Here is a 25,099-nt window from a genome sequence, read left to right as displayed (position 1 = left end):
CAACAACATAGGAACAGACACTGCAGGAACAAGTATTGCAAGGCCCCACTACCATCATATCCTGCGTTCCTCTTCAAAGAAGCACAAAACATTTTTATTTCATTAGAATTCCCTGCCCTTTAAGATAGGTGGATCCTGAAAATGTCAGACCTTCTACCTCAGGCTGTATGCCCAGGGGACCATCTCCAAGTTGCCTGGTGCTGCATCAACATTATTGAAACATACTTCTTCGAGTGAGGACATTAGTCCTGTATTTTACATAATTTCTGTGGCTGAATTATTCCCCTTAACCTCTGTTTAAAGACAACAGTAAAGCAATCTTTGCACCGTTTCTTTAGAATCACGTGGAAAAGAATGTAGCTAGTGCAAGACAGTGGATAAGGCTGGTATGGTAGAAAGGACTCTGACACCATGGTGTATCTGCCCAAGGAAACATGGATATACAGGCAATGCTGACAGGGAAGCTAGAAACTCCTTATAGTTTATGATAAAGTCATTCTGATGCGAGATATTAGAATCTTAAAACATTAAAGAAATGGTGAAGAGCAGCAAACTGCAGATTAATCGTTAATTGCTTTAAGGCCAGCAACTTTAACTGTAGTATTTTTTAAGCTGAATTCAGGTAGTAGAGTTCTTATAGGGGTAGGGATGGGCAGGTGTCTAATGCTTCCATGTCTATTAGGGCTTCTTTTGAAGCAATTTATTTGGACCCCTGCTCCATGACAGGATCCTACCCGTAGATGAGTCACTGTCCTCCATCAGGCTGCTAGGTCAAGTTCCCAGGAGACATCTCCTTGAGTGCTGCACTCAAGCTCCCTAGTACACCACCTCTGTCACACACTGAGCAGCACGTACAACAAATAATAAATTTTTTTATTGTTGCTTTGTAACAAAATGAATAAATCCAGGATTCCAAAGTAAAGGGCATAAAAAAACCTGAATAAGAGAAATGTGACATAAGTCATATTTAAAACAAGGACCCACAAGAATCTTTTCTGAATACCTTTTCCTGCGATACATCTCTTCCACAGCTCCATCTCACACTGACATTTGTGTAAGTAACCTGCTATTTGACCAGCACTAGGACAGTTGGAAAGAATGGTACATTCATTATCATCCACAAGCTAGCTAGGAAGTGCAATCTTAGTCCATACAGGTGAAAGGGTACAAAGTCAAAAAACTCTCTAGAGCAGGACGTGAATGAAACACTTTTTCTTCTTTCTGGGTCTAACGTCAAAGAGCAGGACTCCTGAGGCAGTGGTTTTCAAGGCCAGGCCAAGGTGGAGGGCCTCCTCCTGGCCCAGAGAACATTCTGCCCTGCAGGTGGCCTGAGAGATAAGTAAACATACAGTCCCCTGTGCCACTGAACACAGCAGTGCTTCCAATCAGCATTTTTCAGGGACACAGATGCTGCCAGTGGCCACAAGGAACAGGGCGTTAGACTGAGGCAGGATCTCCATCAAGGAGCTGCATGATGGGACAACCACACCACTGGGATTTTCTAGAAAAATAATTACCTGTAATATGCATTGGATATGGAATGAGAGTCCCAAACAGCTGCTGAGCCTCCTGTCAGCAGCTGGATTAATTTTAAAGATATGCCCTGCTTTTTCTTCAATCGCAAGTTCATTAATTCTGTCCTTCCACATGGAAAACCAACAGGAAGTAACTGAAAACAAAGCTATCCATACTGGTCTTGTGAGCTGTTCAGGCTCTTCCATAGCCCAAGAAGACACCAAGCCAATTAACCAATAGGGACATTTGAATAAGATCTTCCTTCCCTGCCAGGAAGCAAGATCTTCTTCAAATGTCTCCTTCAATTCCCTCCAGGAAGGAATGCACTCTACTACTAACAGGTCCACATGACCCTGCTGGCAGTCCACCTTACACAGTCCCACGGGATGAGGATGTAGCCTACGACCTCCTTTATTGTCTCTGAACTCACTGGCCTGGCTTCGTGTTTGCTGGGCCTTGAAGAGCCTGCCCAAAGACAAGCTTTTTCAGCTGATCCAGTTTATTGTCTCTTAAGGCATCCCGTATGGCACTGAAGAAACTGAAGTAGTGCTGGAAGTTGTGCATCATGAGCAGGACACCGGCCAACAGCTCATTGGTCACCAGGAGGTGATGGACGTAGGCACGAGTATGCCTCTGACAACAGTAACAGGTGCATCCTTCCAGCACAGGACCAAAATCATCTTGGTACCTAAGGAGGAAGCAACACTGGTTAACCTCAAAGGTAAGAAGACCCATTTGAGCAATAAGGAGTATCCAGTTAGTACATGGTCTTTTTCAGGGACCTGAGCCTTGAAGTCCTGAGGGCCTGAATCCAGCTGCTCTAAGATGTGCTGACATCTAAGACCAGCACCACTGGCACAAAGGATTTCAAATCATAGAATCACAGAAGCGTAGAATGGTTCAGGTTGGAAGGGACCTTTAGAAGTCATCTGGTCCAACCCCCCTGCAGTGAGCAGGGACATCTTCAGCTAGATCAGGTTGCTCACAGCCCCATCCAACCTGACCTTGAATATTTCCAGGGATGGGGCCTCCACAACCTCTCAGGGCAACCTGTTCCAGTGTTTCACCATCCTCATGGTAAAAATTTTTTTCCTTATATCCAGTCTAAATCTACCCTCCTTTAGTTTAAATCCATTACCCCTTGTCCTGTCACAACAGGCCTTGCTAAAGAGATTGTCCCCGTCCTTCCTATAGTCCCTCTTTAAGTACTGAAATATCACGCTAGAACTCGCTACAGAGCCAAAAGGCCACAGATCTAAGTCAGAGGACAACTTCGACTACATCACAGTGAACAGCAGAGAGACACCTTACCTGTCCCTTCCCTGATAGAAAAGCTGCAGCGCAAGACTATCACACAGTCTATGAAGGAGGACGCTATCAGAAACAAGGATTTACTGATTCCATTATTCTCAAAATAGTATTCCCCTCTACCATGAGAGGCAACATTCTCACACAGTGGAGAGGATCGAGCAAAGCAACACAGTTGTCTACTCAGACAGCCTACCCATAGATTTGGAAAAGAGGAGGATGGGTGGCAATACTGGCTGAAGTTTTTGTGAAGTATCCTGAAAATGCAGAAATGCTCTGCAGCTGCCCAAACTGAATCACAAAGTGGAAGCTCTCCATAGTTTAAATAAAATCTAGCATTTCAAGATGACCCAAGTTAGATGTGGAAGAACAAAAAGATCCCCAGACAACCTTTGTGAACCTACTGCCTTTCTGCTGGAACATAGTTATGACCACAGTATTGCTGCTTGATGAGAGATCAGAAAATCCCTGGCTTTAGGTCAGGCAGAAGACAGCACTTTCAGCCGTACACTGTTGCCTGGTAACAAGCTAGAATGCTTGTCCAACAACCTCCATTCAACGTCCAGAAGTACCGTCTTCAAAACCATCATGTTTTATGAAGTCTACCATCTAGCTACTGACCACATACAATCAAATACAGAGGGAAAAAAGCATCATATTTAGTGATACAGCCGCAGGTACCCTCCTCACAAACTCATGCACCTTTTGTCCTTCAGAAATATCTCAAATGGTGTCATTTCTGGGTCAGCTTTGGAGATGTCATCCTGGTCTTCTTTAGCACCATTCTTCTCCAGGTCCTGGGCCCCATTTTGTTTTAAAACTGTTTTAAATAAAAAGAAAACAGCCTTTTATGAACTAACAGCAAGGGCAGAGGAAGGGTAGCAACCTTACAGTAGGTATTTCTGCTACTTTCTTGCCAGATGAAAACTCCTGCCACAAGTTTCCACCTCTTTCCAATAGTAAGCAACTACTTTACTTTAATTGTCATAGGTTAGTTAACACAAATACAATTTTAGATGATTAAAACAGCAGGAGACAAGTAAAAACTAATCTACTAAACCTAATGAGTTAGAGCTGAAACAACAGTATAACTTCTTGCTGCTCTGCTGAGCTGAATTCTTGATAAAATGTCAAGAATATTTCCAGTCTGAACTGCATGCTGAATACAAAGCAATCACCTGAACAAATTGATTTTATTGAGATTTTGTTAGAGTATACAGGCAACTCATCTGCATTCAACCATTCTACTTTCCATGTTGTCATCAGGCTCGGAGATTTAGATGCCTTTTTTTTCCAGCAACTGGAATCAGAAGAGGCTGGTGGCTCTAATGCAGAAGATGTAGGTTCCACATGTTCCACATTTGCCTTTTCAGCAGTCTATCTTAAAGATAAAAAATCACCCCATAATTTTGTAGGTTTGCATTTTTTAGGTTTATTTTTAAGCAGGAGATGTATCTGGAAACATCAGTATTACTGTTTGCATAATCCGTGTCTACTGAGTGGTAAACAGACACAGAACAAAGAGATTGTCCTTGGCCAGAATCTTACAATTTAAGAATAAGGTGAGACAAGGTAAAGAATAACAAAGAGAAGGGTGAAAAAAACAGCAGCAAGCACAAGCAAACAAGATGTTCTGTTCTATTCAGCTGGTTTTGAATTATCCAGGCATGAGAAGCCGCTGGGTTCTACCCAGGAGGAAAAACGTAAAGTGCTTTTCTGTATTAAAAACATTTAATAGGCCAAAACAAAACGGCTGCTTGAAACATATTTGATAGATGCTTTAATGGGTGATACACATGCTCCCATCTCACAGCATAATGAGATTATGAGTTATGAACATCTCCTTTTTGTTTTGATACGAACTGATGAATGCAATGACAGAGAGAAAAGCTGCCCCAAAAATTAGGATCCCTAACCTCGTCAGCTAGAAGAAAAGACTTCAAAAATATGTTATTAAAACAGACAGATGTTCAGTTAATTCTAGAGATCAAGTATATTAGATCTCCACTTAGTAGGTCCAGCCTTCACTGGTAACGGTAGCAGAAAATTTGCCAATGGTGTCGAACAAAAACTCCCCTCTATTCAGTAGGTGTTTAAGAAATACTTGAGCGTAGTTTGGCTAATCAGACATTTAGTTCCTAGGTTGAGGCCTCACGTTCGCCTCAACAGGTTTCACACCAAAATAACCCACCTTCAAAAGTGCAACACTTCACAGTTGAATCCCATTTTTTCCAGTGGTTACTGCACTTATTTCAGAAACAAGAAACTCAAATATAGGTTCCTCCAAAGCATTAATTCTGCTTGCCACAATACTGGCTGATACAGTAAAAACTACAGTGACCATCAAGAAGCCTACCTGCTGCTTCAGGATCTGGATGGCAGTCATAACTGAAAACCAAGGCACAGCCTCGCTCTGTCACTTGGAAGGGAAAGAAACTCTCAAAAATGTCCACTCCCCTTTCAATGCACTCAAGCACCTCATCTGGTTTGCCTACACCATGGATGATTCTGTAAGAGACACACAAGATGACAAATCTAGAATATTCTGAGTAGAAGCAAGCAGGTACCTGAAGGAAAGGACACATGTGCAGCACATGTAGCTTATCCCTGCAGCTGCTAACCAGAAGGCAAGCAGGTACAACAGTCATTACTCAGAATCCTCTGTGCTTCCATTTCCCCGCTTCCAACCTATCCAGTACATGGCAGGCTTTTCTTTATCTGTCATTTGGAAGGCAGTAGTAATCCCTCATTTACTGCGGATAAACATCATTCTGTTCATTATGTTTGAAGTGATTTGGTTTCCTTCACACACACGTAAATACACTGAGATTCAAAATTCACCTAACATCTTTGCCATGGAACACGCATTTTCCTCAGTCATGTTTGTGCCCCAGGGAACTACCAGTTTCCAGACACATGGACCACTTTGCCAGGTAACTCTTTAGGAGACAGTCTAAAAAGACTTGATCAAGAGCAGCAGAGACAGCAGGAGATAGCTGGTCAAAGATACAAGTCCTTCAGGTGAGAGACACATCATATAGCACTTGGAGAACTGCCTGAAGGAGAATGCACTAATGAGAAATGTCATTGGAAAGATAAGAGTTCCTTGCTTTATTCTTCCCTCCTCTTTACACTCTACCTGCTCAAATGATTTACCCAAAAACCTGGGCTTTAACATCTCCTGGGACATGGCATTAGAAGCCAGGAAGAGCCCAGCTGGATTACCATCAATATAGATCCTGCTGTTAGCCAAATTTAGCTGGCAGCTTCCCTGAGGGTGGGTGAAGCAGAAGAGAATAGAGCAGTGCCTGCTCTCCTGCAGGTGCATGGCTGGGCTGACAGCAGTAGAAGCTATGTAGGGCAATGATCTAAACAGATAATTAGGAAAATACACAGGGGCTGATAAATGAAGTCACAAGGTGCCATTTTTAGTCACTTTTCTAAGTACTCCAATTAAATTGATGAGCACAGAATAAGGACGGGAGAAGTTTACAGCATGAGTGTCTTATGTTTCAGGCTCTCATGGCAGGGAGAAAATTATACTCAATAGTTGAAACAGTAGCTCTGCATATATGATTGAAACCCTTGATAGAACTTATCTTCGCCCAGGTAAAGGACAAGCATTTGTCCTTGCAAGGGTTCTGATGCTACTGAAAAGGAAAATAAATTTTACCAAGAGACCTTCAGCGTCTTTAGGTACATGAAAGGACTCTAAAGAGTAAATACATAAGCTCATTTCACCACCACACAAAAAGCAGTTCCTTCTTGGGTGAAGCACGGAAAGTGTTTGTCTTCTAGAGAATTTCATATTGGGGTAGAACACAGCTGCAAAACAACTTCTCCAGCCAGAATGGCACAGGTGATTCAGGAAAGCAGGATTGTCTGAAATTCACTTGATGTTTTTACAAGACCCCCTAACCAGCTTGCTTTCTACAAAGAGGTCAGAAACACTTGTCTTAACCAGAGAAGCAAACTATTTGATAGATGAGGCAGATGCACCGGTAGCCACTAAGGTTAGCTGAGCAGATTGGACTCTAATGCTCCCAGGAGACCTTTTTAAGTAGCTCAACCAGACAGGATGGCAACAACACAGCAAGCCTTCTAATTGTCAGGAAAATTCAAACCCCAGACACCACTAAGCATGAACAAGCTGCAACACCGGACATATGCTTCTGCATTTAATTTTCTTTTGAACACCATTAGGTCAGAGCAATGCTCAGCTAGCAGAGGGAAGCACAGCTACAGAAAGCCAATGGGGCCTGAGTCATGCTCTTCACAAAATGATGAAAAAAGCACATGTACTGCTTCTGTTGCAGCTTGTAAGAGCAACCCATGCAAAAGCCAGCAAGCTCAACACAGTGCTAAGAAATCCCTCCACTTCTTGAACCACTAGCTAATACTGCACACATTCTATGGAACTCTTTAGTTACTGTTTGTCATTTATAAGAGTCAAGAACGCTGCCACTCCTGTCCAGTCTCTGGCATGGATCTGATGGGTGCAACTAACAAGTCGTAACACACAACAATCCCCGTGCTATGCCAGTCCAAGCAGAGAATACAATTGTTTTGGGCTGGGCTGTACCACCTCTGGTAGTTCACTGGCTCAGTGCCTCAAGCACTAGGTCAGAGCTGGCTGCCATAAGATCGCGTAAGCACTGGCTGGTTCTGTCAGCACCTCCCTCTGCTCTTCTCCACCAGTTCAGACCAGAGAGAACTGGAAACATGACAGTTTATCTAAGAGGGCCCTGTAAAACAGGTTGATAGTAACATTCTTGTTCAAGCCGAACTTCAAGTAAACCATCGCCTCAGAGGCCAAATGCAAGCAGCCCAGAAATATCCTACTGTCATTCTTCATAAAAAGAAGTAAAGATGACTTGAAATAAAATCTTGATTATTCTCCAAATATGGGGAATACTCAAACCCGCAGCATGAGTACAGCTTGGTGCCAACTGCAGCTAAAAATTGAAACAAGGGTTGAAGACTGCAGCCTGACAGTGGCAGAATTTAAGCACCCTGGCACACATGCAGAGCTGTGCAACACAGTGATTATTTCCTACAGTGATATTGCACAGCAGCCTGTAGACAGTCCTCAAAATAGGACAGATGGACTTCTTGGGATGTTGCCCACACAACTTACCTTGGTTTATCTTCTGGCAGCTCTGCTGTGACAGAAGCTATCAGTTTCAACTTGGTCTCCTTGGCCATGGCACATCCCTGGAAGCCATCTAGCAGAAAGCCACCCACAGGTCGCTTGGCAGTCTCCCTGGCTGATCTGAGCCTCTCTTCCAAGACATCTCCACCTTCAATTGCCCCAAACATTACACTTCCTTGTAGTTCCTGGCCCAGGAGAAAGCTACAAGTGTTAGAGTGTGCTCTGCCAAAGACACACAAGACATCTCACAGCCCAGACTCCAGATGCCTGCTACTTAAGCCTTGCATTCCCAGGAACTTGCCAGAGCCACAGTGTTTCATCCCATGTAAGACTATTCCCCGCCGAACACTGTGAAGTCCAAGCATAAGGTAGAAATGGGATTAGGAGGGACAGATTCTGCTCCTTACCTTGACACTAACTCACTGAGAAATTTGGTGCCATGCTTCCCACCTCCCTGTAGAAGGCAATAACCACAGACCATCTTTGTACATGGATTTTTATAGATGGCCCCTCAGCACTACACATGTCACTGCGGAATACAAAGCAGGAGCCATTATCCTGGCTGTCAGACACCAGATCTCACAACGAATTGCCTTTCAGGGGATATCAGTACCAGCTCCTGTCACCCGTTTTCCAACGTAGTACAGACTCAGAAAGTATGCCACCTTTCAAAAGGCAGGGAAGTTTCAAAGCTGCTAGAAGAAATAAAGAATAGCACTGGTAAATTCTAGCAAGTCCTCCCTCACTTGGAACTGAGGGGACTTCAGAACAAAAAGATGGGTTTTCTCAATCTGAATGAAAAGATGCTACCTTGCCCACCTATACAGATAGCATGAAGCTATGTGAAAGAAACGTACTACAGTCCAGAAGTGGAAAAAAAAGGGGGGAGGGGGGAAAATTCTCCTCACCTAGCAGAGATGGGTATCCTGGTGCAGAAGGCAAGTTATCAGAAGAGTGGCAGAAGGAAAACCCACTGCACTACTGGTTATACCTCATTCAGGACTGTCACCTGGGCATTCTCTGATACATATGCATGACACGATTTCCTACTAAATCACATCCTGGGACTGGCCCAGGATACAGCACAGACCAAAAAGCAGCCACAGTGCTATTGCCCTGATATTCTGGGGACCTTACCGGTGATTTTTCTAACAGCTGAAGGCAAACATCCAAGAAGGAAAGCGACCTATCCACAGACTTCTTGGCCCTTTTTCTACCAACTTCCCCAGAAATGGTGTCTCCATCAGAGATGCACTGGAACCAGTCTGGTTGGATGGCCCGCTGTATGTCCATGAACTTAGGAGCTGTCATTTCCATGCGCCCCGAGTTTCCCCACAGGGACACTGTCTGTCAAGGAAGAATGGGGATGAATGTTAGTTGCAAAGCTTAACAGACCTTAAGGGTCAAAGGAGAGAAGGAATCGGTCTGGTGAAACACCAGGTACTGGAATGATACTTCACAGATAAGTTCTCCAGGAGCACAGCTCAGATAATCAGCTGCACTTGGCACAATGAGTGAAAGTAAATGACTGAACTGGGATTTCTGTGATACTCTTCAGTGAAGCCATCATGCTCAACACAGCGACTTCTTCGCATGTTTGGAAGTCTCTGAGATAGAGCAGCTGGCCTATCATCACACAAATTAGTGGCAGAATTGGAAACAAAATTAAAAGAAGAAAAGATTTAATTCCCATCAAACTTATGCTGTCATCTCATAGAAAGCAGCAAAGGCTGCAATGGGAAATACAGCTCACTAGTTTTCTGTACACATTACAAAACCAAGAAACTATTTCCTCTTCTGAGCAGCGAATTCGTAAGACCCATGTGAACATACGTGTATATACAAACCACACAGACACCCTGGGAAGAATACAAAAGGTTGTTAGACAATTTCATCTCAGAATCCAATGTTATTTTAGGTCCCAAATCCAGCCTCTTAAGAAAGGATTGAAATACCTAGCACAAAAGAAATATACAACTTTCAAACCGAGCCAAATATGAAATGGCAGGTGCTCATTTCACACAGAGTCTTCTCAGTATTTTCACACACTTTCTGTTCTGTGTGTGCACACGGGCCCCCATCTTCCATCATTACTCCATGTTACCTTCAAAAGATTTTAAAGCAAGACAAAAGCACCTGCACAGAGAGGTTATGTCACCTGAATGCCTCTGGGCCAGCAGATGTCACCATTCAATTCACTAAACATTCAGATTCACAAAATGTTACTGCAGCCACTGCAGCTATGCGCGCTACCATGTTTCATCCTATCCTGCAGGATCTGTAATTAACCTATAAGTGCAGCTTGGCAGTTGCTTTTGTTGTATTATTGTTAGATTTGTGATACTGCTGCTCCAAAATTTTAAAGGGGGATTCAAGTAGGTTAAGTATAGGGCTCGAGTGCTTTAGAAGTTAGTTCTTTTCATCTGCAACTCCATTACTGCTTTTTTAAATGAGGAATGGTTTTCAACTATCAGAAATAGCTTACAGCTTGAAGTGTTACGGCGTCTTTTGGGGCTTAAGGATTTAGATACATTCTCCTAGCCTATGCCTGACAGACCGATTAAGCAGTGCAGTTCTCGTGCATACTAATTCACAAATGGAATTCGATCAGCTGATGCAAAAAATATGAGCAGAACAAAGGTTTTTTTTGCCTGGTCTCCACAAAAAATAAAAGGATTGTGCAAATACACCCCATCTATTGTCTGTCCATCCATCCATCTCTCCTGATTACTTTTGGCCTCATCAGCCAATTCCACTAAATTTGCGTCACGAAGACAGACAGCAGTGTCCAAAGTAGTAACATTTTTGTCGATTTCCCATTAAAAAAAAAAGCAACTCCAAAGGAGGGAGATCCCAAATTGGTACATGCAGAATAACTGGAACGCAGCAGCTCTATGTTGTTCTGCAGCAGCATGTTGGCCAGTTGGTACTTGCTGCCTCTTATGTGGCAGCACCAAGGAACAGCTGCTGCAGGCAGGCAAAGGGAAGTCAGAGCTGTTTGAGCCACAGAGCACAAAGTGTAATCAAGTCTAGTTACCTTCATTCTGCTTTCCAAAGAAAAAAAACCTGCTTTAATAAATAAAATAGCCACGTGTCTTAGAACACTGAGCATTACCTCCTGATTATTTAAATCCAGCCTGTGCCAGGCTTTCTGGCACAAAATCCAGAGCTTTCTATCCCGCTGCTTTCAATAAGTTTTCATAAGCATTTGTCAGCACAGATCCAGCTGCAGAAGTCCTTGCAAAAAGGTGACAAAAATCTTAACAAAAAAAAAAAAAAGCTAAATCAAACCTGCAACACCCAGGCTTAGATCGCTGCTGTCACCTCACAGCTGCCCAACAGCGAGACAAGCTCCAGGTAATTCCTTCCCTGCAGAGACAGGACTCAGCCTGGTTCCCAGCAGCAAAGAGTATGCACTTATAGCTGGATGGCAGTAGATACCCTCTGCCATTCAGTACCTTTCACCAAATATGACCATACCCATACAGGCCTAGGACTGACTGTATCTGAGCAGGGGCCAGGAGCGGCCCCTCCAAGCCAAAGCTGTAGCAGGCAGCAGGTAGCATGTGGATTGCATGGGGAACAATCGTGCTTGTGGGACGGAATGGGCAAACATCCGCAATACCACACACTCCGCGATTGCTGAGCCACCTTCCTGCAGAAATACTAAGTTCTCCCCCTTTGTGGGCCTGCAGCAGACTGTAAAGACACACAGAGGTTCAGGTTTATTGCTTATCGGTGGCATCACCTTAAGCTTGTACAGCATATAAGCTAAAACACACGTATTTTCTTTTACCACCATATTAACTGCAACAGCATGGGAGTCCACAGCTCTCGTTTTTATCTGAATCGCCACTTAACTGTCCAGAGAACGCACTGCCAAGTAAGAAAGTGTCCAGCTTTATTCAGTTGGAGTTATGAGCACGTAAATGACACCCCTCTTTGTGCAAAGATTTATTTTTCTATAAAGCATAAAAAAAATCCTGTGGCTGTCTAAGCACCCCTACACACGTGAGGGGAGGACTGGCAGCTTTCTCTTGGGAACTTTAAGCAGAGCCTTTCAAGTCTTTACAATGTACCTTGTTTGTGTTGTAGCCAGATGGACAGGGAGTGACAGGGTCATGAAGGGAGCAGTACAGCACCGTGTCTGGCATACCTGGGGACAGAAAGACAGACAGAGAGTAGAGTTCTGTGAACCAAAACAAAGGTAATATAAAGATGTGGTTTGTAAATTTGCAAAAGGGAACAGGGTATTCTCGTAAACACAAATACATCCATTCTAACAAAGAAAATATTGTTCATTTGATCTCTCAGCACCACAGGTGGCAGACCTTTTCCCCAGCTTTACTAGCTGGAGGGAGGAGGATGCAGCATCAGGTCAAAGCATCAAATAATACCCTTTTATTCTGCAGCCTATGTAGCTCCTTTGAGATTTACTTATGCTTCTTCTTGATTAATACTCCTGCTACTAGCATTTGCCAGACCCAATAGCTGACTCACTTTACCATTGATCAATTGATCAAAAGTCAACTGATAACTGGAGACATCTGACATTTGACACAATCTAAACTGAGCAACAACCTCAAGCCTATAACTTTTAAGGAAGGACGACATACAGTGAGAGGACAGGTGAGCTACACAAATGAGAAATTTATCATCCCTGCCAGATTGGAGATTTCAAATGTCAGAAAGCTAGATAGTACATCTCAATGACAGTTTTTCCCTTCAGATAGTCACTGAAATTGGTGAAGCCTCCAAGAAATTTCAGACAAAGATTTCTTTTCTTGCAAAGTATGCTACATTCCAAAGAACTGTCTGTAAATTACAGAAATTAAAGTCATGCCATCACTTCAACAGGGCTTACCCTGTAGCCAGTGTAGCCTGAGAAACACAGACAAACAAGCATCGCAGAGAAGCTTGTTGACATGGCTGATTGTCCTCCAGATCTCCGAGCAACCACCCAAGATGTAAACACAGGCTAACCCCGCATTCACTGTGCATTCAGGTTCCTTCGCCACATGAGCTTGACAACAGCAATCTTTGGCTGCGTAATGTGTGCAGTCAACCTTTTACTGATCTGTTAAAACAACCAGAGGAAAAATCCAGGACAGTCGCAAACGCAGGAACTGCTGCTTTACTCATTCTTATCACCAAGGTGTTAAGACAAAGATTTCATTCAGGGACTGCTCCAAAAATGGATTTCAGGGACTGATGAAGATCAAAGGCATGGTGCAGTAGCTGAGGGCTATGGCAACGTTGACTGTTTTGCATTTGACTATCCATAAGTAAAAATGAGTCTATTCCTAAAACTGACTCTTTTAACACAGAAAAATGGAAGGAGAAGACAGGGAGCAAGTACAGTCCGACTGCTAAACAGACAGGAAGAAAGAACAGGGGAAGAATGAGCCCCTCCATCTGCTTCTTTAGTTCCTCAAAGCTCCCACAAAATCCAACATGGGTCCTTCCCCTAACATCTTCTCAGAACAGGAATAGCTCAGAAGCAGAGACTGAGCACCAGCTGAGACTGATTTGATGTGGGATGCTTGGCTTGTTTATTCATACTGGACGAAGACTCCTGTTGGAAATCTTTAGATGAAACCAACTGTTTTACAAGAATCAAAACAGCCAGCCTGAGCACGTAGATACTCTCAGGAAATATATTTGAACAGCTGTATGGGGAAGGCCATTTTCATGAGAATTTCTAATTCTTCTCATCAAAAGATGTCACAAATTGCAGATTCATTTGCAGCAGTGACTGGGGGCTACAATAAAACCTCTCTCAGTTCTAGTCCCAGCTTTTGGGCAAAGCCCATCCCGGTCAGTGCTGAAGCTCCCAAGAAGAAGGCTAGGTGCAGAAAAAGAGAAATAAGCAAAACTACGTATTTTTGTATCCTGTTTGAAGGGTTTCTGGCCATATTAGCGACAACGTACTATTTCAAATCTTCCTTACTGTCACTGAATATGAAAACACCTAAATGTGGAAAGCCTATACCTACATCTTTCTGCCTAAAAATGCACCAGTAGGATCCACCTGTATCATCTCTCCAGACATGCAAGCAAACGCACACACTTTACCTATAAATTTTGCAGCTCCTTCTTTATATTCTTCCAGGACCTCGTGAAGTTCTGCCCTGCACCCAGATACAGAAATACATTAACTAAGCAAACAACTGTCAAGAAAGAGCAGTGGTTTCATAACTAAGGCTTCTGTTTTCATACTTATGCGTTATCCAAACTTGGATTGGTTTAGGCACCGATAATTGCCATCCAGCTATCAGGCAGCAAAGCAGGGACGGATGGTACTACATGCCAGAGACACAGAGCTCGAGAATCACAGCTTACAAACCGGGGCACTCCTGATTTTGTGGCAAAAAGGCAGAGCTTTTATCTCCACTGCCACTGACTTGCTAGCAAGAGCACGAAGCTACGCTGCGACTTACTAACGTGCATCACTCAACAACTATACAACTTCGGGAGGGAAGACCTCCTGGCAAGCCTTATGATGTTAATCTTTCCTTTCAGTCGCCACTTACCTAACTAGATTTGAGAGTTGGCTGTTTCTAAAGCCTGTTATTCTGCTGGGAAGACGACTGTGAAGTCGCTACGAAGGATTTGGCCAAAAGACACTCAAATTATGCGGCCCTCTCCCTGCTCCCCGCCGAGCCACCCCAGCTCCCTCCGACGGGGAAGCAACAACGGGGCGACCAACCCCGACGTTTTGCCTCGCCCCGGGGGAAGCGAGAAGCCCGCCTGGCCCCCGGGGACACCCCTCACCGCCTACCCGGCACTCACATGGCGGGCAGGGCGAGCTGCGCCACGGCGGGGACGCCGCCGACCGCCTGCAGCGTGTCGCGGGTGAGGTGGGGCGCCGAGCCGGTCCGCGTGTAGAGCAGGCAGCCCGGCAGCGGCAGGGCGGCGGCCCCGCCCCGGCCCAGGCCCGCCAGCACCCCGAGCCGCCCGCCGCCCCCCGCTCCGCGCAGCGACACCCTCATCCTCCGCCACGCAGCGCCGTTACCGCACCGCCGCTGGGCGCGAGGCGGCCTCCCCGCTTCCCGTACCCGCCCCCAGCGCCTCACGGGGCATCATCAGCCTGCGCCGGCGGGGAGACACCTCCCTTCCGCCACGCGCCGCGGGGACGGCGGCGGGTTGCCATGGCGCGGCCGCTGACGGCGCGGTGCGCTGCGGGCCCCGCGGGGAGGGGCGGGCGGCTCGCCGGGGCGCCCAGCGCGGCCGCGGGCCCCCCGGGGCGCCGGTACCCGCTCTTCCGCTGGCGGCGGCTCACCGCCGCGGCCCGACAGAAGGTAACGGGGCCCGCCGGGGAGCCGGAGAGCGCTAGGGGGCGCCCTGCAGCGCGCTGTCCAATCGGGGCGCGCCCTGCAGGGCGCTGTCCAATCGGGGCCACGCCCCACGGGCCGAAAGCGGCGGCTGGGCTTGGCTCGGCTGGGCCCGGCTCGGCCTGGGTCCTGCACACGCGGGCCCCCCACTGTTTTTTAAAGCGGGGTCGGGCTCGGGCTCAGAAACCGCGTTCCCAGGTGTGGGACCTGGGAAATGCAGCAGCGGCCGTGCGGTTTGCCAGTGGATGGGGTCGACGGGCTGCAGTCGGGTGCACGGCGCTGAGCACGGCAGCGTTAAACACTGGTTCAAGAAAAGGGTCAGGTGGCTGAAACACTGGTTGGTTGGGGTTTTTTTCTATCTCGTTTCCAGTCAGAGTTTGACTCTGATAACTTGGAACACCGTTATCAAGCTGAAGTAACTTGCACAGTAACTGACTCAAGAGTAGGGTACTTGTTGCTGTGCATAAAACTCAGGGGTCACACACAAAGCTTGCTGTTGAGCTGTACTGCAGGTTGTATGTATGGGCAAGTAATTCAAGAGGTTTACCCCAAAGCACCGTTTCCTGCATCTACAACCACCTGAAATCAAGGGAAATTAATTTTAGGGTGAAGTTCCCTTTGTATCACTTCCTCGGACACCCCACCCTCAGCCTGCTTCTTATGGCGGGTGGGAGGGCGCATCTGCCATCTCGTGCAGCTTCCAAGGCTGCTGGCAGCAGCTTGCTGTGGTTGCCCTAGCACAAAGGGAAGAAATTCTGCAGAAACACAGTCTGGCTGGGGTACAGGTGTTACACGTGAAAACACAATGATGCGTCAGGACCGTGTACACCTCAGAGAGACAGACAAATATGGGACAGAAAAATCACTAAGACTATTTACACGGTGGCCAGCCTGGTTGTGACAAAATGCTGGTACCAAATTTCATAGTTGGTGGTTGCTGGGGACTAGCTCAGCAAGTCTCCATCCAGCTTGTGAGGGCTGGGTGTTTGTATTCTCCCTACATGTTCTCCAATCACTATGATTGGCACTAATTGCCAAATGAATGCTTATTACTTAATGATTCCTAAGTCCAATTTCTCCAGTCAATTGAGCTGTCAGAAAAACGTGTTTTGAAAGAAATCTATTTCTTATAACAGCCATGCTGTCTTGTGTTACATTCCCACTGATATTTGCTCTTTCTGGAAGAGAAATGTGGATATAGAAGTTTAAAATAATATCCAGCAATCCTTAGAAATGTTTTCCTTTCTTTAATTTAAAGAGAGTGGACCAAGCCTCTGAGTATGCTGTCTCTGAAGATTTTTTCCTTCAAAAGTCAAGGCGTCCACCGGGGCCTTGTGGTCCTGTGACAAGTTTGGGACCTCTGGAACAGCTGCAGGATCATGATGAGGCCTCTGAGGAAGGTGAGCTGAAATACTGCTTGCCCCAAGCTGCCTAAAATGAACTATTCTTGATTCAGCATTGTGGTTCTGCTCTGAACAGGCTTTTGCAAAGCTTGAGACCGTAAGAAACAGTTCACAGTATGGTGTCTTTCATCTAGTGGAGAAAGGCATAAGAAGAATCAATTGCTGGAGTTCAAGGTAGATCTTAATTAGCATACCTAAGAGAAGGATAAACTCTGTCTCCTGGGGATTTCAGGTCAAGACAAGGTTGAATACTGCCCTTGAAGACACTCTGTATGGTCAAATACAAGTTAGTGGGCTATAGGAAACAGGATGAAATCACCCGACATATTTTTGGTAGCAGGCCAGATGTGAAAATGGAGTTGCTCTGTGTAACTTTCTCATCTATGAATAATTGTGTGGTTTTGCTTTGATTCCCATACAAAATTTTCCTTACTAATTAGCTAACTAAATATTTCCTTTGTAATGCCTGCAACCACAAGCGCTTAAGGAAATTTGAAAATAAAACTGTGATACATTAAAAAAAAAAAAAAAAGAGAAGGAAGGAATCTCCCATCAGTGCTAGAAGTACATCTGCAGTGTAAAAGCGGATAGGAGACAGGATTTTAAAAAACTGAGTTAACCATTCTTTTAAGACTCAAAAGTGAGCCTTTCAGAATGGAACAAAGACACGTCTCAAGAGCATCCACTGCAATACAGGAAGTCAGCTTTTTCACTTGTAATCGTGAGGGGTTCAACTAATAGCACTGAGTACACCTATCTGCTTACAGTGCACTGTCTGAATGCATTATACAGCATAGTGGCTCAAAAGGAGCTGTCTTTGCAATTGGTGGAAAAGTTGCTTGCTTTCCTCATGTTCCTTTATTATTTTTGTTTGCCCTTCTCTGTTAAGAATTTTCCTTTTTATAGCTATCAATCCCTCAGGATTGTTCCTAGCTCAGCTGAAAGCCTTTTATCTGGAATCTATTATTAGAATCCTTAATGGTATTAACTACACATAGTCCACTTTGCAAGGAAAGGTATTGATAAGAGAAGTGCAAGGACTCTTTTACTGCAGTTATGAGCTCACATCGCCCTGTCACAGAAGTAACCCTTCCGCAAGTGATAAGCTGTTTTTCTCTCTTCTTTCTGTTACCAGATAAATTTCATTGTTCCTGAGCTGGCCTGAGAGATTATAAAAGAGAACAAAAGTTATTTGAAGGACAATAAACATTAGATTTATGTTTTCTTCAAAATCCTAGTCCTTTCTAAGGAAGTTCTAAAAACACTTTATTGCCTTAAAATGCCAGGAGTCAATGGGAGCATCTTTCTTTTGTGTTAGAACTAGAGATTTGGAGCAGCTGCTTCCTCCTGTCTGCCGACTGCATGCCTTTACAGGGCATGACTTGCAGTGCGGTGGCTGCAGAGATCCCTGCTCTTTGCCCATCCTCACCACACAGGTGGCTCAAGATGGCTTAGCTTCTCGCAGGGCTGCTCCTGATGCCTAGCAGTTTAAAGCCCTGTGTTCTGCTTCACGAACAGCTTGGCCACCCATATGGCGAGGCCAGGTGGTTTGTTGAGGCAGTAGCCATGTTAGCTGTCCTTGCTTTTGAGTAGGAACTCTGAAAAAGGAATTTTTGCATTTTTTCTACAGAAGAGTGGAGACGCAAATAAAGTCCACAGATAGATTTTATACCCAGTTATTCATTGGGCATTTGAGCTCACTGAGGAGTACCAAATCCATCATGGGTGCATTCCTGTAGTTGCAGTCTTAATCCTGAGTACTGTTTGCCTCTGGTGAAGCTTGCCATCTGACAGATATGTAATCTAGACTCACCAATTATTCCTGGAGCTGTGGTACTGATACACATGAAGCAAACATTTTGTCCGAACAGTGGTTCTTTTTGTATTTGACAACCTTCACTGTTCACATGTAGAAAATACCTAAGGGTCTGCAAGTGCAGTGGTAAAACATATGAAAGCTACCTGAGTTATGAATTACATCATGTGAATTTCATCTCCTTGATAAATGCTATAATAATCACACAAGTGATCTAAATGTCCACAGAATCATGTAGGAAAAAATGGGGTGGAGAAGAATTCATTTGTGACAGGGAAAAAGTTTGCCACCTTCTCTTCCTGTTCTTTTATAGACCAAGAAGATGGGAACTATTAGCCTTATTCCATTTTTTGTTGCAGATCAGCTTTCAGTCATTTTAGACAGCCTTCCCAGCATGTGATGTAATTATCCCAGAGACAGAGTCTTGCTAGTTTACACTTACCATATATTTTTTAAGCAAGTGAAGTAATCGGTCTCTTTCCTCATGATAGCCCAAGAGCTGCTCAGTAACTGGATGAAGTCCAAACCGCAGCTGGAGCTGGTTAGCGATGGAGAAGAGCAAGTTGACTCTGCCCTCCTGGAAGAGCCTTCTGCAGCCCCTCTGAAGTACGAGCGGTTTGATGGTGAGAGCACAACAAAGCTTCCTTTCTGAGGATGTGCTGGGGAAGGGAGCCAGGCCTCACGGCTTGTCAGACTGAGAGGTAAAAGTTGCTTTAAGGCCAGGATAGTGGGCTTAGTAAAAACAAGATTAGAGGTGATGACTTTTCTCCCCCAGCTCTTACAGCAGCTTACTGTAGGGCTGCACAAATGCACCTCATAAATTTCCGATGTCTCCCTTTGTAGAAGAAAAACTTTATTTCCTTTGTGTGTGGGTATTTGTGAGGACTGTCAAATTTATACAGCCTTTTGAGATGCTCAGAGACAAGGCAGTAAAAAAATGGATAAAATGTTGTTACTGCTCTGGTGTGTTCAATGGGAGACTGATTAAGACTCTTTGGGGATAAATGGAGTGCAGTCAGTGTGTCCGCTTTCATCAGAAATGCATTCACAGTCTGGGAAAGTGATCCCTTTAATTACGTTAGGCTTTGTGATCTGAGACAGAGGGGTTTATTCATTTCAGACTAGCCTGAGATAATCTGAATTCCTCATTTCAGACTTGTGCAGCTATCTGGAACATGAATTGGAAAGTTCTTCTGTCCAAGAATACCTACAGCATCTTCTGCAGAGTGAAGATGTGAACTGTGGGATAGTGGAAGGCCTTAGGCTTGAAGACATCAAGGAAAAACAAAAACTTGCAGATCCACGAATAATCATGGAGGTCAGACACAAGCAGGTGAGGAGGCAAGGCAGCAGAGTTAAAAGGAATAAGATGGAGGATTACAGGATTAGAGTAAATGCTCGCTGATACTTCCCTAGTATTCTCTCCCAACCTGCAATAATCTCTGCCCTGGGGGCAAATACCCAAGGATACTCTTCTACAGTTTAGCTGAAACATTACTGCATTTTGGTGTGCACATTAGCCATTCACAGTAGCTTGCACAGTCAATTGTCACTATGTCTGCTCGGGTTTTCCCCTTTTCCAAACACTGTCAGGAAAAGCTGCCATGGCAGTCAGTTCTGAGTTTGCTCCCATCAAGTAATACTGGTTTAACCTCACTCTCTTGGAGTGTTTTGCTGGTCTGGGAGCAGAACCAGTCCAGTCATTGTCAGCTATGGATATGGTTGCTTACTTCATATGAAAGGAGGATTGTGCCCCACACTGTCAGTGTACAATGAACCTCAAATTCTTCAGCCTTTGGTGCCTGCTTTGACTTTTGCTGTTTTCCTCTCCACCAGGTGAAAGAAAACAGAATGAGGCGTCAGATGGCGTTACAGCTTCAGAGACAAGAAAAGTCCCTGAAGAAATCAGTTGTGTCTGAGGCCAAGCTCCAAACACAGGAGGACAGAAGGAAGGCTCTGAAGGCTAAGGAGGAGGAGATCCGGAGGGAAATGGTGAAGCTGCGAAAGGAAATGGCTGAGAAGAGGCACACCATGGCAGAAGCATGGAGAACGTAAGGAGGAGAGGGGGGCATGGAAAGGGCATGGTGGTCCCAAAGGAAACATATGCTATTCCTCTGTCTCCAAACTCTCCTAAAACCTTTTATTCCTTTGTTGCCAACATCAATGGCAGAGTTTATCGTTAGTGGGAAGATGAGCTAAAGATACTGTTAGCTTCCCCTCAGCCATTACCAGTATGTACACTGATTCACAAAGTAGGAGTGTGTTTGCACCACTGTGCATTTTCTTCATCAACTCTGTGGCCACATCAGCCTTTTTAGGGTCTAATGCAGCATGAAAGCCAGTACACACACACACACACACACACACACAAAAAAAGAATAGTCTGTGTTGAAAGTCTAGGACTTACAATACTTCCTCTGCTATGAAAGAATAAAGAACATTCTTGGCTGACAGTTCTGCAGAGACATAATTTTCCTTCTGCTGAGCTTGGACTGTCACAGAGATGTGACTTGTAGGGATGCCATTTATTTACTTAGGCAGTCCTGAGATCCTAAATCTTCTCATGCAAGTGCTTTACTGAAATCTTACTATTTCTTCTGCCTGCTATATTTTGGAAATGCTCCAGACTCTAATCTCTGGAACCTCAAATCATGACAGAGTCAGTTTCCTAAGAAGGCTGAGTTAAATAATGAGCAACTTTCTGAGCTGTAGGGATGATGCACTTAGAATTGGCCAAGAAGAGAGGGAAATCTGTGCTACAGTACTTTCCTCATTGTATTAGATCCGTATGTTTGTTCATTTTCCAGGGAGGGGAAGAGACAAGAAAAAAGTCAGAAGCTGTCAATGCAGGAGGTATCTATTACTGCATCATCACCCCTGGTCCCGAAGAAAGAAGAGCAAGAAGAGGAGAAACAGGAAAGGGCTCAGGAGCTACTGCGCAGGATTCACGCCAATAAGCAGAGAGTGAGCATCACCCTTCTTTCTTTGAGACTCTGAGCTACCTGCCCTCAGTTACCATTTGCAAAACTTAAGTAAAAAGTCATGGTTGTCAGAAATTTTTACATCTTCCAAGCCCTCTTCCTGATACCATGGAAGTAGAAGAACAGGGCAAAAAGTATATTGTAAGACTGGGAGCAAGAAATCCTGAGCCTTCATCGCCAGTGTGTACCTCAAGGGTTCTCAGTGGGAGGTTTCATTTAGAATTGTGGAACAGATGAGGCGCTCAGGACAGTTGCGAATGTAAAGGCTTCTGCAGTTGAGAAATAGGCAGGTGTACAGAGGAGGCAGTGGGGCAAGATTTATTTTCCTTTCAGGAAGGAATTAAAAGGGAGGAAGTGGCACAAATGGGCCTGAGAAGCCTGTATTGTGTGTATGGGAAGATATTTTAAATATTGTCTTGCAGACCCTGGTGCAGGAGCAGGGAAAGGAAAGAGAAGTGCTGAGGCCTGGGATGAATTTTGAGCCGGGTCCCCAAGAGTTGAAGTATGCCAGCACAGCCACAGTAATGGGTTCCCCAAGAATCCACTCCCACTGGGTGCAGTAGGGTATTCTGTAATATCACAAAGCTCTTTTGAGGCAAACGTGCAGACTTTAATTATTCCTAGTAGGAACCTATTTCTTTTACCCTCATTACTCCGATACCATGGCCAGCTCTTACTTAAACACCTAGTTGTATAAAATACATGCAATTAAAGAGCAATCTTTTTGTACTGAATAATTTTATATGGGCAGTCTCAGCAAAGGGAATAAGTTTCCCCAAATGCAGGTATGAATGCCATCCATCACATAATATTTTTAATTAATAGAGCAGTCATCATCGTTAGTGTCTACTTATCTACATCTAGAATTTTTTAAATAGAAGAATCCAATAGCTTTTATGGTGATTCTCCCTGTGGCTCACTTCATCTGCCCATCTGCTGGATTTGAGCTTGGCTACTATTTAGCAGTACCCAACCTCTCTCCAGCACAATCTAAGCTATGAAGATAAGCCTGAATGAAACCACAGAACAATTTAGGGCTGGCAAAATGTGAGAAGCCACGGCTTAGCTGAGCTAAGCAATACTGACACTTTGATTATTTTCCTAAAGCAGAAAGAAATAGCTAATGTACTGACATTTTGTCCTTTTTGTAAACCTCCATTTGGAGATTTCAGTGAGTGAGAGGAATGAAATTAAAATAAGGCATTACAAGAAAAGGGGAACAGCCAAGTCCTGTGAGTTGACCCACGTGGAAGAGATTAGATAGCAAATTGCTGTTCTGTACAATGTAAATCACCCCCAGAGGCAGCAAGTCTAATTACACAATAAGGGAAAGGTTTGGCTTCCTACTGGAATAAGGGTTAACTTCGGTCGTGTCATAAATTCATGCTAGGAAGTGTCTTGATTTTTGTCTAAATTTGAAAAAAAAAAAAAAAAACAAACAAAAAACCAAACAAAAATAAACCCCAAGTGGTCCATGGAGATATTTGTGAACTGTTCTCCATAGAAGTATTCTTACCTGTAGCATCTTAGACATTTTCTAGATTTTGAAACATCTTTTCCATCTCTAGAAATTCTATGTTCCTCACCCATTTTATTCCTTTACACTTGAAGTAAGTGTGTTTCACTCAAAAGCACAGAGCCCCATGAGGTTATCTTTCTAGTCTCTTTCTGCTTTTTGTAGATGACCCGCACCTGCTCTGCATTATTTTTTTTTTTACCCTCTAGGTAATTGTGGAAAGTGGAGAGTCTAAAAAGAATCTCAAAAACTAAAGTCAGATAATGTGAAGGGTAGAGAGGATCAGCATTTGTGTAATGGGCTGTATCTTACCCATTGGTTTTCTGAAACTCTCCCATGCAGTGCATGCAACGACATTTCTCTGCTTGGCTGAAAGTCATTCTGGAGCACAGAATTAAAATGGGAAAAGCCAGAGCCTTTGCTGACTGGAAATGCCAACTGAAGGCCCTGCGAGCCTGGAGAAACTACACTTGGGCCCAGAAAGTAGAGCAGGAGATACAGCGATTACAAGTTCATCTCCAAGATCAAAACAGGTACTGACCCTACAGTGTGGGATTCCTCCTGCTGCAGCAGTACTTGGGCAGTGCGGTGATCAGGGACTGTGAAAGGGGCTTGCCGGTTAGACAGCAGGAGGAAAGCAGTGGCTTTCTGAGAAAACTGCTACGTAGCCTGTAGTCTGTCAGTGGCATTGTGGCACAGACGAAGAGGAGGACAGAGATAAACAGGAGCTTTAGCACTTTCCAACAAGCCTGCATCTCACTCTCTCTGTAGGTATCTTTCCTGGAAATCTGACCCTGGCTTGCTCTGGACCACAGGGAATATGGGGTGCCATATTTATTGTGATTAATGTAGTTATTTCCTATTTCAGTAGTAGTATAGCAGAAATAATTTTGGTCAGTGCCTTTCATTAAGGAGGCTGTGGGATGAATTCCCTATCAGCCACAGAAAACTTTGTCCTTGCAGCTATCTGGCATGCTGTGTGGTGGGGGACTGCTGCTTCCCCCCATGCAGCTGGCTGGAGAACAGGATACTTCTTGTGCGCCTATCCTACAGCCTAGGGACAACACAGGAAATTGCAAAACATGAACTAGGGGAAACAGGGAAGCTTACTTCAAATTAATGGGCATCCTTTCTGCCCTCCCACTTCTCCTTGGAGAAAACCCTGTACAGCTTTGGAGGGCCTTCAGAGTTAAGTGACAAAAAGACCTGGGAAGTTATGGGGCCATCGTGCCACAGTCTGGACTGCTGTACTTGATGCAATTGTTTCAGGCAAGCCTGGGCAGAAGCCTCGCTCCTATAACTACACAAGGCTTTCTCATTCAGGAAAAACCAACTGTCTGCAGAGCATAACCAGCGACGGCTTTTGCGCTGCTGCTTTCTGGCGTGGCAGCGCTGGAGCCAAGCAGAGACAGAAAAGCGAGAGCTGCAGATCAAGAGGGAAGAGACAAAGAGAAAGATGGCACAGCTGCTGGAGGCAGTGTCACTGGGGAAGGGTGGTCTGGACAGGCCACTGGAGGTTAACAAGCCTGGCACAGCAGAAGTAAACCATCATCAAGATGTGCAGCAAGACAAGGTAAATCCTTCCCATGTAGTTTTGTCTGTATAAGTACTAAGATGCCAATAAAGTACTTTGTTTATTTCAGATTGCACAAAGAGTACGTTGTCCCAGAGGCAGGCTTCTTTGCCAGGGTAACCCCCAAATACCTGTCTGCGATTGTTTAGGAGGGAAGTCTTTAAAAATCAGAGTCAAACGTGAAGGACAGTGGATCAGTTTTAAAAATAATCAATCTCTAATGATGGCAGAAAACAAACCTTTCATGTACTGTGAGTTGCAATGAGCATCCTACCCCCAGATTGCTTTTGCTGAGAGGTTAGTTATGTCTTTGATGCCTGCTTAGACTGAAAAAGGATAATGCTTGACTGCATGACAAGAGATTCTGTCATGCCAGTGCAGCACTCTGGCTTTTAAGCGTGGGGGGAAAAAAGTTGTCACTGGCTGTTTCAGGATAATGCGCATCACAAGAAGGTAGGAGAGGAGAATCAGAGGTTGCTTCCTTGAAGTGTCATTGTTAGG

At 44.7% G+C, this 25,099-nt stretch overlaps 2 protein-coding genes across 3 annotated transcripts in view; one reads left to right on the top strand and one right to left on the bottom strand.

Moving 5' to 3' along the window:
* Nucleotides 1-852: 852 nt before the first annotated feature.
* Nucleotides 853-15,043, bottom strand: QTRT2 (queuine tRNA-ribosyltransferase accessory subunit 2). The gene is made up of 8 exons (XM_075106474.1): nt 14,768-15,043; nt 14,051-14,106; nt 12,055-12,131; nt 9,113-9,322; nt 7,961-8,160; nt 5,180-5,331; nt 3,526-3,643; nt 853-2,203 (listed from the first exon to the last, which is right to left on the bottom strand). The coding sequence occupies exons 1-8, from the start codon at nt 14,965-14,967 to the stop codon at nt 1,942-1,944; spliced, it is 1,275 nt and encodes a 424-aa protein (XP_074962575.1). The 5' UTR covers nt 14,968-15,043; the 3' UTR covers nt 853-1,941.
* A 21-nt stretch (nt 15,044-15,064) lies between these two features.
* CCDC191 (coiled-coil domain containing 191) overlaps nt 15,065-25,099 on the top strand; it is a 21,486-nt gene continuing 11,451 nt past the window's right edge. The window contains exons 1-8 of one of the 2 annotated variants that reach the window (XM_075106407.1): nt 15,065-15,276; nt 16,568-16,709; nt 19,020-19,151; nt 19,683-19,861; nt 20,365-20,579; nt 21,336-21,492; nt 23,368-23,558; nt 24,349-24,598. In XM_075106407.1, the coding sequence (XP_074962508.1) occupies nt 15,127-15,276; nt 16,568-16,709; nt 19,020-19,151; nt 19,683-19,861; nt 20,365-20,579; nt 21,336-21,492; nt 23,368-23,558; nt 24,349-24,598 (1,416 nt within the window). In that variant the 5' untranslated portion in view covers nt 15,065-15,126. The remainder of the gene's footprint in view (nt 15,277-16,567; nt 16,710-19,019; nt 19,152-19,682; nt 19,862-20,364; nt 20,580-21,335; nt 21,493-23,367; nt 23,559-24,348; nt 24,599-25,099) is intronic. The other variant, XR_012662621.1, reaches the window with a different exon arrangement.

The sequence above is a fragment of the Phalacrocorax aristotelis genome, chromosome 1 (genome assembly GCF_949628215.1).
Source record: "Phalacrocorax aristotelis chromosome 1, bGulAri2.1, whole genome shotgun sequence".
NCBI lineage: Eukaryota > Metazoa > Chordata > Aves > Suliformes > Phalacrocoracidae > Phalacrocorax > Phalacrocorax aristotelis.
The sequence above is the reverse complement of the archived record's forward strand: the minus strand, read 5'-3'. Positions and strand labels throughout refer to the sequence as shown.

Excerpts from the sequence above, each read along its gene's own strand:
- QTRT2 (XM_075106474.1), bottom strand. The coding sequence starts at position 14,967 with ATGAGGGTGTCGCTGCGCGGAGCGGGGGGCGGCGGGCGGCTCGGGGTG. Across the intron at positions 12,132-14,050 it reads AGGAGCTGCAAAATTTATAG|GTATGCCAGACACGGTGCTG; the intron begins GTAAAGTGTGTG and ends TTCTGTCCCCAG. Across the intron at positions 8,161-9,112 it reads AGCTGTTAGAAAAATCACCG|GAACTACAAGGAAGTGTAAT; the intron begins GTAAGGTCCCCA and ends CTCCTGGGCCAG.